Genomic DNA, 12816 nt, shown 5'->3' on the forward strand with positions numbered 1-12816 from the left:
TTAACACATTTATAGACCAGTAACAGAACCTTAAAGTCTATTCTGTAACATACTGGTATCCAGTGTAGGGATTTAAGGATGGGGGTGATGTGCTCCCTTCTTTTACTTCTAGTCAAAACTCTGGCTGCTGAATTCTGAATCAGCTGAAGCTGTTTGATGGTCTTTTTTGGGAGTCCAGTTAGGAGTCCATTACAGTAATCAATCCTACTAGAAATAAAGGCGTGGATGAGTTTCTCCAGGTCTGATTTAGACAGAAAATCTCTGATCTTATTTATGTTCTTGAGGTGATAAAATGCTGATTTGGTGACTGCTTTGACATGACTGTTAAAAGTGAGATCAGAGTCCATTTGTACACCAAGATTACGCACTAGTTCTTTAGATTTCAGGCTTTTTGAATCCAGATAGGCAGCTAGTCTGTTCCTCTCATTACTATTCCCAAATAAAATAATCTCTGTTTTATCTTTATTTAATTGCAGAAAGTTCTGTCCCATCCATTTATTTATCTGCTCAAGGCATTTACACAGTGAGTCAATGGGACCATAGTTGTTTGGGCAGAGGGCCATGTAGATCTGAGTGTCATCTGCATAGCTGTGGTAAGATATCCCATAGTCACGCATGATTTCCCCCAGAGGAATCATATATAAATTAAATAAGAGTGGCCCAAGAATTGAACCCTGGGGTACACCACAGGTCACTGGCACAGTCTCAGAAACATTATTTTCCATTTCCACAAAGTATTTCCTTCCTTGAAGGTATGAACTGAACCATTTTAGGACAGTTCCAGAAATTCCAACCCGGTTCTCAAGTCTATCTATGAGAATGTTGTGGTCAATGGTGTCAAAAGCAGCACTGAGATCAAGCAGTAGTAGAATAGACATTTTTCCTGAGTCTGTGTTTAAGCGAATGTCATTGATAACCTTAATAAGCGCAGTCTCAGTACTATGATTGGGCCGGAAACCTGACTGAAATTGGTCTAGACAGTTATTTATGGACAGGAAGTGCATAACTTGCTTGAAGACAATTTTTTCAATTATTTTTCCAATGAATGGTAGATTAGAGATTGGTCTGTAATTGTTCAATAAGTTTGTATCTAAATTTTTCTTTTTTAAGAGAGGCTTCACAACGGCTGTTTTTAATGCATTTGGGAAAACACCTGACATGAGTGAGGTATTTACAATTTGAAGAATGTCTGCTGATATTGAGTAAAAAACATTCTTTAAAAACTTGGTTGGTAATGTATCAAGACTGCAGGTGGATGATTTGAGGTGACTCACTGTATCAATTAAAACTTCTTCATTAATAGTGCTAAACTGGCACATGTTGACTATGATGCTTTTGCATGGTTTTGGAGAGCACATGGGCTCATCGGTGGATAGAGATGTACTGATGGCTTGTCTGATATTGTGGATTTTAGTATTAAAAAATTTAGCAAACTCATTACATCTCTCAGTTGAAACTAGCTCAGGGGTCATATATATAGGTGAGTTAGTTAGTCTGTCAACCACAGTGAAAAGAACTTTGCTATTGTTAATATTATTGTTAATAATGCTGGAGAAGTAGGTTTGTCTACATGTGCACATTATTTTATTGTAATCACGCAATCTATCTTTAAAAATTTCTTTGTGAATGTGAAGCTTGGTTTTACGCCATCTGCGCTCAGCTTTTCTGCATTCTTTCTTTTGGAGCTGAACTGCAGCATCATTTCTCCATGGTGCTTTCTGCTTGCATGGCATGGTTTTAACTCTAACTGGTGCAATCTCATCTAAAACTCTAGCAGTTTTTGAGTTAAAACTATCCAGCAGAGTATCTACAGAGTCTGATGGTTTGCATGGTGCAGAGCATACTTTGCTCACAAAAAGTTCAGCTGTCATGTCATTTATCTGCCTTTTCTTGTACCTAATCTGTCTGGTTTCACTGTGTATTGAAGTCCACATTTCAAAGAAGACACAGTAGTGATCTGACAGTGCAACATCCTTAATAGAGGCTGATATGTTGAGACCCTTTGAAATAACCAAATCCAGGGTGTGACCATGACAGTGTGTGCTTCCAGTCACATGCTGAGAGAGTTCAAAAGAATCAAATACATCATAGAGTTCTCTGGCATAATTATCCTTGGAATTATCAATATGAATGTTAAAATCACCAGCAATAATAAAATGATCAAATTCAGTAGAAATAAAAGACAGCATATCTGTAAAATCATCAATAAAATCAGCATTGTACCTTGGAGGCCTATAGACAATTACTAGTAATATTCTTGGTGTCCCTTTTAAAACTGCACCTAAATATTCAAAAGATGTGAAATCACCAAGTGATAACTGCTTGCATTGGAATGTATCATCAAACAGCATAGCTACACCTCCACCTTTCTTGCCGGTACGTGAGACATTTAAAAAGTTAAAGTTTGGTGGAGCCGACTCAATTAATACACTTTCAGCACTACAAGAATTTAACCATGTCTCTGTTAAAAACAGAAAATCAAGCCCATAATTTGTAATAAAATCATTAATTAGATAGGACTTGTTTGTAAGAGATCTGATATTTAGTAGAGCTAACTTAATAACCTGTGTAAAGACTAACGCATGCCTCCTCTGATGCATGTGAAGTCAGCCATCGCCTCTTTTCGAGCTGCTGCTGATGCAGCATTACCGGGTAGCATCACAGCGCACTCAGAGGAAAGCACAGCAACTCGGTTCTGATACATCAGCTCACAGACGCCATGTGCTGCAGACATCACCCTTGGAGTGATGTGGGGAAAGAGCGCCATCTACCCACCCGAAGGGAGCAGGGTCAATTTTGCTCCCTCTGAGTGCCGGCAGCTGATGGCAAAGCTGTATGAGCGGGGGTTTGATCCTGCGACCTCCCGCTCATTGTGGCAGCGCTTAAGACCGCTGGACCACTCGCTGTGCCCCTAGAATAGAATAAGCAACATAATACCCAAAAAGAATTCAATTTTTAAAAAGCAAAAGTAAAAGGAAGTCTATGTAACACGTGCCACTGTCCACAGCATTCAGGCCTTTTGTCCCCGATTTCTCCAACCTGCTGCTTTAAAGCATTCACACGCGCCCCGCGCATCTGCTTCAGGATGGCAAGTGACGCAAATTGGCACAACCAAGAGTGTGTGGACGTGCTGCCCTGCGCTCTGACCAGACCGTGACTCTTTATGCTCCATTAATGACCGCCCTGCCGGAACCGACCCCGACCGAGATCTCAATAACAGCTAACAGCAGAGTGCCACCAGCATAACTGAATAAACTCTGACTACACAAAATTACAAAACTCACAGTCTCTCCGCAACAACCTGATTGCTTTCCCACTAAGGGAGAAAATCAACGTGGCGCAATGCCGTTCCTCTGTGATTACGGATAATCAACCTTTTTTTTATTATATAAAAGCACGAGTGGCACTGTTGCCATTTGAAATGTTAGACTGCCTTACAATTATTCATTCTGCTTCAAGGACACTCAGTCTGATAACAAAACGTCTGCTATACTCTTACAGTACATATATCCATTATTTTAAAAACCTGTTCACTTTATTTCAGCTGCAGCAGAGTTAACAAGCAAATCTGCTCTGTCTTCACGGGTGACTTTCTACATAACGATGGCATATTTCCGGATTCAAGCACTGAAGCGGGTTTTTCAGTCCACAGTGTGCCACGCATCTGATAGTGTGTGTGTGTTATTTTGTGTGTGTGTGTGTGTGTGCGGTGATGATGCAGAACAGCTGCTGCCTGTCTGAACTAAGGAAAACCCAGAGTGCTGAGCTCCAACAGCGTCTCAGAGCGCAGAACACACACAAGTACGTTCACACTTTCCCCTCTCCACACACACCTCCTCAGTGTATCAGGATGACTTCCCACAGCACAGTAAGAGAAAGTGCAGCACTGAGATCTGAGAGAAGAACCACCATATAGAGTAAAGCATACAGACTCAATATCTGCTATATCTGTGTAGAGCTCAGTACTGCAGAACAGAATATGTGCTTCAGTACACATATATCTTAGTACAGTAGAGCCAATTCTGGATTATATGATATAGATCAGTTAATCTGGTATGAATTAAGACAAATTCTAGCCTCGGAAAACAAAAATATCCATAAAATTAAAAATGAAAAAATACCAGAAACTTCCTCTCAGCAGTGGGTTTATATACACTGCTCAAAAAAATAAAGGGAACACTCAAATAACACATCCTAGATCTGAATGAATGAAATATTCTCATTGAATACTTTGTTCTGTACAAAGTTGAATGTGCTGACAACAAAATCACACAAAAATCATCAATGGAAATCAAATTTATTAACCAATGGAGGCCTGGATTTGGAGCCACACACAAAATTAAAGTGAAAAAAACACACTACAGGCTGATCCAACTTTAATGTAATGTCCTTAAAACAAGTCAAAATGAGGCTCAGTATTGTGTGTGGCCTACACGTGCCTGTATGACCTCCCTACAACGCCTGGGCATGCTCCTGATGAGGTGGCGGATGGTCTCCTGAGGGATCTCCTCCCAGACCTGGACTAAAGCATCCGCCAACTCCTGGACAGTCTGTGGTGCAACGTGACGTTGGTGGATGGAGCGAGACATGATGTCCCAGATGTGCTCAATCGGATTCAGGTCTGGGGAACGGGCGGGCTAGTCCATAGCTTCAATGCCTTCATCTTGCAGGAACTGCTGACACACTCCAGCCACATGAGGTCTAGCATTGTCCTGCATTAGGAGGAACCCAGGGCCAACCACACCAGCATATGGTCTTACAAGGGGTCTGAGGATCTCATCTCGGTACCTAATGGCAGTCAGGCTACCTCTGGTGAGCACATGGAGGGCTGTGCGGCCCTCCAAAGAAATGCCACCCCACACCATTACTGACCCACTGCCAAACCGGTCATGCTGAAGGATGTTACAGGCAGCAGATCGCTCTCCACGGCGTCTCCAGACTCTGTCACGTCTGTCATGTGCTCAGTGTGAACCTGCTTTCATCTGTGAAGAGCACAAGGCGCCAGTGGCGAATTTGCCAATCCTGGTGTTCTCTGGCAAATGCCAAGCGTCCTGCACGGTGTTGGGCTGTGAGCACAACCCCCATCTGTGGACGTCGGGCCCTCATACCATCCTCATGGAATCGGTTTCTAACCGTTTGTGCAGACACATGCACATTTGTGGCCTGCTGGAGGTCATTTTGCAGGGCTCTGGCAGTGTTCCTTCTGTTCCTTCTTGCACAAAGGCGGAGGTAGCGGTCCTGCTGCTGGGTTGTTGCCCTCCTACGGCCTCCTCCACGTCTCCTGGTGTACTGGCCTGTCTCCTGGTAGCGCCTCCAGCCTCTGGACACTACGCTGACAGACACAGCAAACCTTCTTGCCACAGCTCGCATTGATGTGCCATCCTGGATGAGCTGCACTACCTGAGCCACTTGTGTGGGTTGTAGAGTCCGTCTCATGCTACCACGAGTGTGAAAGCACCACCAACATTCAAAACTGACCAAAACATCAGCCAGACAGCATAGGTTCTGAGAAGTGGTCTGTGGTCCCCACCTGCAGAACCACTCCTTTATTGAGTGTGTCTTGCTAATTGCCAATAATTTCCACCTGTTGTCTATTCCATTTGCACAACAGCAGGTGAAATTGATTGTCAATCAGTGTTGCTTCCTAAGTGGACAGTTTAATTTCACAGAAGTTTGATTTACTTGGAGTTATATTGTGTTATTTGAGTGTTCCCTTTATTTTTTTGAGCAGTGTATATATTTAAGATACACTAATGTTGCTACTTTTACCCAACAAAAGAGATTCTATGTAGGAAAGGACACAACTTCTCAAACTACGCATTGATGGCATTTAAATTATTAAGCAAAATAAACACTGTTAGGATGGGTAGGAGTTAGGGAAAAAAATGGATTTATGAAACTTAGTGAAATAGCAAATAGCTCTGGACAAAATTAAGAAAAAACAGCTGATTTAAATTGGAATTATTAAGCTCCACTGAACACCATTGGGAGTAATGACAATCCATTGAACTTTATTGAAAATAATGATGCTTCACTGAACACCTAGGAGTCGAGTAGGAGTATGATGAACTCAACATCCTGGGTTCATGAAGCTCCACTAAACATGTTGGAACAAGTTGGACTTAATAAAACTCCATAAAAAACCTTTAGATCAAATATATCTATAATGAATCTGAATCACAAAGTGCCTCCAAACACCTCTGATTTAATCTGGACTGAATAACCTTCATTAAACACCTCTGATTTAATCTGGACTGAATAACCTTCATTAAACACCTCTGGGAATGATGATGCTCCTTTCCACATCTTTGGAAATGTTAAAGTTCCACTGATTGTTTTGGAAATTAAGACATTTCACTGAACACCTTTGAGAAAAATGACCATCTACTCAACACCTTTGGGAATTATACCCCCCCCCCCCCACCCCACTGAACACTTTTGTGAATGCTGGTGCTTTACTGAACACTTTTAAGAATGCTGCACATCCACTAAACAATTCTGGGAACGATGATGCTCCACTGAACATCTTTAGGAATGATGCACATCCACTAAAAACTTCTGGGAACGATGATGCTCCACTGAACACCTTCAAGAATGATGCACATCCACTAAAAACTTCTGGGAACGATGATGCTCCACTGAACACCTTTAAGAATGATGCACATCCACTAAACACTTCTGGGAACGATGGCGCTCCACCGAACACTTCTGGGAATGATGACGCTCCATTAAACACTTTTGAGAACAATTATACTCCACTGTACACCTATGGGAACTCCACCGATGACAATCCACGGGAATTATGCTTTCTTTTACACTTTTAGGAATGATGACACATTACTGAAGACATTTAAGTTGATATGTAGTGAAGCACTGCTGAACACCTCTGAGTGATAAAGATCTTATGAAGATTTTTACAATGAGCTACAAATTACAAATTAACAGATTAACTCCACTGATTATGTTTGGGACAGGCTGGATTAATGGCGCCCTAATCAACACCTTTGGGACAAAGTTGACATGATGAAACTCCACTAAACACAGCTAAACAAATCTGACAAAAAAATGCCACTAAAAGCCCTCAGATTATTGCTGGAATTATTAAACTGCATTGACACCCATTAAAAAAAAAATAGTTTTTTTGTGAATGATAAAACTCCATTAAAGACCTTGGAGTCAAGTTGGAGTGATAAAGCTCAAAACATCAGAAAATGATAAAGACCCACTGAACACCTGTAGAATCAGATGGACTGATGAGGTGACTGAGCACCTAAGGTATGCGATACATCTTTAAATCACTACTAAACACCTTTAGGTAATTTGGAAACAAACCTTGAGCTCAGTTTAAGAGAAGTTATTCTATCAAACACCTTTGGGAGCACTGCAGCTCCACTAAACTCCCAGGAGATAAGTTGGAATGATGAAGCACTACTGAAGACCTTTGGGAGTCATGATGTTACACTGAATACCACCTTTGGGAACATGGGAGAGCCATTGTGGAGCTTTGAAATGAAGCTGGAAAACCACTTGGGATCCAGAAATAATGAGTAAACATATATGCCTGACCTTGCTAATGCTCTTGTGGCTAAAACAAGTGATTTTTTTTTTTTGCAGCGTAACTGCAGCAAAATGCAGACTAACTTATTATTAACAAATGTGTGATTTTGGAAAAAATGTTGGATAAGTAGTTTTCTGGAGACAATGTGTTGTAGAAGGGGTAACATCAATCTGAATTTTTTTAGTCTTATTTTAATAACAGTCCCCTTTCAGGGTCTACCAAACCAATGTATGTTGCAGCTATTTAATGTTAAATTAGGAAAAAAAGGACCTCTCATTTAATATGTTTATGTAGTGGCACTCCGTTTCTTTTTAATCCTTTTGTATCAGCTTTTGCTACCAACCAGTATTTGAAAAAACGCGAGAGAGTCCGAATCTTCTTTTCAAAGGTTGACTTATAAAAAACAAAGACAAACATTAGACTGGACTGGATGTACATGCAGTGGAAATGACATGTTACTGACGAAAGCCAATAAAATAGCAGAAATGTTCTTTACAGTTTTACATTACTAAATATTGCCTTTTAGAAAATACAATCATTATTAATGCCTAATAAACAATTTTCAACAAATTTTAACATTTTTCACTAAATTATTCTTTAAATAAAATAACTCTTATTTGGCTCTTACATTACCCGGCCCCTAATTGGTTAGGCTGGAGGACTAAGCAACTACCCACTTAAACATTAAGAGTCAAACTATTTAAACTTCAAGTGTCCATAAAGACCAACTTGTCTTCCTTTGTCAACAAATTTTAAAATTTTTAACTAAATTATTCTTTAAATAAAATATATTTTTTTAATATTTGGCTCTTACAGTTTATATATTTTTTTCCAACATTGTAAATGAATAGTGAAGTCATCAAGACTATAAGGAATCAGTGTTTATAAAGCTATTTAAAATATTTAGTTTTGTAAAGAAAGCCGTGTTTAAGTTTCTGATGTATTTTGTTTTAAGATCTATTGTTTAAATTCTTTATCTTCTTTCTGCTTTCTGCTAATAAAGTCTGATTTCTTCATATATAGAATAATTTTGTGGGACAAAGTAAGTCCAATAGTAATCAAAGCCTTAATGTTTTATTTAAAATGTACTCCTAACAGTACAGTAACTTACGAACCTATACAAAAGCCTAGTAATGCAAAAATATATTATAAATATATACATAAATAATAGAATGTATATGATATACCGTGAAACTTTCAGAATCTTTAAAAATACAGTGATATCCATATTTGGTCATAGCAGAACTAGTCAGAACAAAAATCACAAAAAAAAAAATCCTATGTAAAAGTTTAGGTCTTGACTTGGACTCAATGTGTCAGGGTCTTGGTTTTGACTCGACCTCGACTACAACACTACAGTGCAGTGTTTCATTCTGCAGCAGCAACTTCAGAATTCCAGATATATAAAAAATCCATTCATTCTTAACCCAGCTGCTTCCACTGGTTACAGAGGGAATTAGCTGGATTAATCTACATCCTCTACCTGCAGATGCTGGTGTTGAAAGGCTCTCTGCGCTGTGATGGTGTTCTGTGATGTTCCTGTGTTAGAGATCAGAGGTTTGTCTGAAGGAAGGAGAAGGCGGCGCTGGACGGAGAGCGATGGAAGAAGTCACACAGGAACGTGGAGTGATGTTTAATGCAAACACCTCTGTGGCTCAGGTGCTCCAGAACATTTTAATGATGTCTTGAGAGAACCGTGCGTTTATTTCAGCACACAAGGTGAACACGCGCCTGGGTTGTACTCTACGGACGAAATACTGGGGCTGTGATTAAACAGATACGCACTGATATTGCATTACATTAATACCAACTGCTTGTTTTTAATCTCAATATTAATCCTATTAGCTTTACTGATTATAATGTAGCACTGTGTAGTTCCATAACTACAGACTGTAGTCCTGTATGTTTGTAGTCCTGTATATCCGATATGTCTCTGCATATCGTATTTTCCGCACTATAAGGTGCAATTAAAATACTTTAAGTTCCCCAAAAATAGTCAGTGCACCTTTTAATCCAGTGCGCCTTATGTATGAATTTTACCAGTCAGCAGTAAAGCCACTCTGCTAAAGCGCAGCATTATAAAGTAGTTTCAGTTTAGTTCTCCAGCAGTATTAGAATGACCCGCTAAGAGCTAGCTTTTTGGTCTGTAGCCTGTTTGTAACTCCGGCTAGCACTGCTAGAGCATCATTAGCATTACCCACTAAGCAGTAACAATTCGGCCATTCAGAGATGAGCATTTTCCGCCTGCAGCCTGCTTCTAACCCTGGCTAGAACTGCTGGAGAAGCATTAGCAATAAACATAAGTGCTTTATTCACCCAAATAATACGTTTTTAGGAGAAAATTAACAAAAAAAAATAAACATCCAGTGCTCATTTGACTTATCTGACTCGTCTGAAAATGTTTTTTTTTTTAAGAATTGCAGTTTTGTTTACTTAGCTTAGCTTTTTAGGTCTCACCCTCCAGTGGCCAGACCTGCTGAATTTAGAAGGGAAAGATGGTGACACTCCTGTTCCTAACAAGTCCCGCTTAAAAACACAACTTATAATCTGGTGCACCTTGTGTATGAAAATAGACCACATAATAGACTTTTATTGATAGTGAAAATTATAGTGTGAAAAATACGGTACTTACGGTACCAACCTTTTCTTCTATGCTTCTATGCATCCCACAGGAGAGACCAAAACAGAGCAAAGTGACTGTACTGACATGGTGGTGATGTGTGTTCTGCTGGTATGAGTGGACTCAGCAGTGCTGCTGGAGTTTTTAAACACATCAGTGTCACTGCTGGATAATAATTCAATATTAACATACAGTACCAGTCAAAATTTGGTTTTGTTCTGACGTTTTTCTTTATTTAATTTATTTTCTACATTGTAAATTGATATTAAAGATACAAAAGCAATTTTTAGACACATATGGAATTTAGTAAAATAAAAAAAGAAAAAGTGTCAGTCCTCCATAGTCCCCTGAACTAATAAGCCTGATAAACTGAGATTGTTCAGCACCTCCAAGAACTCCTTCCTTCAAGATGCTGAGAAAACTATTCCAGGTGACTCTCCCTCATGAAGATACTGAGATTAAAATACCAAGAGTGTGCAGATCTGTCCTCAAAGATAAATGTGGCTAAAGAGTAAAACAGGCTAATAAAGTAAGCAAAGAAACAGATACAAAACTACAGAATGGAATTATAGAACTACACAGTGCTCATGTATAATGTAATAGACAGTAAGTGAAGAAACAAGAAGGTGGTTTTAATGAAGTGTACAGCTGCTGTATAATAATGAGTTTATTATAAATGTACTGGTTAAGTTGTGAGATGCGAGAGAACTATCCTTCAATAATTGGACAAAAATAATTGACTTTTTTGGTTATTTTTGTTGGTTCATTAAAAAAACACACACAAACACACACACACTACCTTCAGTGGGGTTGACAGCAGCAGGCAGGCTCTCCCAGGGGAGTGTCCATGAAGGGCAGGGGTGCGGTGAGAAGATGGCCTCAATGCCATTTTCCTGAGAAATGCACACAAACACACACATAAGTCACCACTTATTCTCTTTAGAGACACCTTAGGTCTCAACCCTGAACCCAGAAGCACAGATACAGATTTCTACAGGTTACTTCTGACCACACACTAACCCCCTTTAATACTGCACTAGAAACTCTTTGCTATATTAACAACAAAACACATTTTGCTTCCATTCGCTGTTTTCACTGGTTATAAGCGGTTTATTCTTTTTTTTTAATCTGTTAACATGTTTATAATCTTAATAAGCATTTTCCCTCTTAGTTTGGTTTGTGTTCACACACAGAAAGCATACACTAAAGCATAGCAAAACCATGTGAGGATATTCTTTCTGTTTATTGGTCTAAGCAAGACAGTAAATATATATAAAAAAAAAGATCCAGTGTTCTGGACTAGTGTATATTTCTGCACATTTTAACATGGAGCAACGGCATGTTCACAGCTGTAGTAATTATCATCAGGGCAACAAACCAGGTTAAACTGACTACAGGAGGTGTTGAGCTCAAACTTGTGCAATACACTTGATAGTTGGGTTAAATTGAGTCAAACATTCGCTTGAAACCTAGTCAAGGCTTAAGGATCTTAGACATCGGTTGTAGTTTTACAGGTTTACATCAGAGTGTGATTTGTGTATTCATACCAGCCCAAACTAATTATGTAAAAGGTGAAAATGACCCAAAATCTGATTTCATGAAAACTTAAGTGAAAATGCCCTTAAATCATGTAACAGTAGAAAACTAAATAAAAACAAATAAATGTTAAAACCATTTCACTATCATGCCACTATACATTGACACACACACACACACACACACACACACACCAGAAGTCACGGAATAGAAGTAAACTAATCATGAACTGTTAGCTCAGAAGATGGCTTGAGAATGCAAACATCTGTGTAAGTGTTAAGGTATTATCTTGTGAGAAAGGCTGAGAAACACTGGTCAGAATGCAGGAAAGGCAATGCAAACATTAGGCATATAGAGCATTAGGCTTTTAACATTCTTCAATCCACAGTATAATTTGTGACAGTGTACTGGAAACATGTCACAAAGGGTTTTACCACCCACTGTGGACAGTGCAGTGTGTGTTAAGGATAGTGACCAGCAGCATCTGGCTAAAATTGTCCCATGCAAAGTGACTGGGGGAAAAAAAAAATTGAATATCTTTGAGAAGTTACTTTTTTTCAATAATTCAGTTCAAAATGTAAAACTCATATATTATATAGATGTATTACACACAGATTTTTTTCTCTTATTGTTGATTATAATGGCTTACAGCCAATGAAAACCCAAAAATCAGTTTTTCAGATTTTTTTAATATTATAAGACCAAATGTTCCTTTTTGCAGTGTGGGCTGTGTGCCAAGTCCTGCTGGAAAATGAAATCTGCATCTCTATAAAAGTTATCAGCAGAGAAAATCATTTGGTGCTGTAAGATTTTGTGGGAAAACACTGCACTGACTTTAGATTTGATATAACACAGTGGATCAACACCACCAGATGACATGACTCTCCAAACCATCACTGATTGGTAGAAACTTCACACTAGACCTCAAGCAGTTTGGACTGTGTATCTCTCCACTCTTCCTCCAGACTCTGCTCCCTTGATTTACAAATGAAATGCAGAATTTACTGATGATCAGTGATGGTTGGAGAGACATGTCATCTGCTGGTGTTGATCCACTGTGTTTTATTATCAAGTCTAAAGTCAGTGCAGTTTTGTTTTCCCA

At 39.1% G+C, this 12816-nt stretch overlaps 1 protein-coding gene across 5 annotated transcripts in view; it reads right to left on the bottom strand.

Annotated features, from left to right (window-relative positions):
- Nucleotides 1-12816, bottom strand: part of gstcd (glutathione S-transferase, C-terminal domain containing) — a 169980-nt gene that overhangs the window by 128264 nt on the left and 28900 nt on the right. For all 5 annotated transcript variants that reach the window (XM_049481333.1, XM_049481332.1, XM_049481331.1 and 2 more), the window contains exon 5: nt 10978-11071. In XM_049481333.1, the coding sequence (XP_049337290.1) occupies nt 10978-11071 (94 nt within the window). The remainder of the gene's footprint in view (nt 1-10977; nt 11072-12816) is intronic.

This window comes from Astyanax mexicanus, chromosome 7 (assembly GCF_023375975.1).
Source record: "Astyanax mexicanus isolate ESR-SI-001 chromosome 7, AstMex3_surface, whole genome shotgun sequence".
In the NCBI taxonomy this organism is placed as follows: Eukaryota; Metazoa; Chordata; class Actinopteri; order Characiformes; family Acestrorhamphidae; genus Astyanax; species Astyanax mexicanus.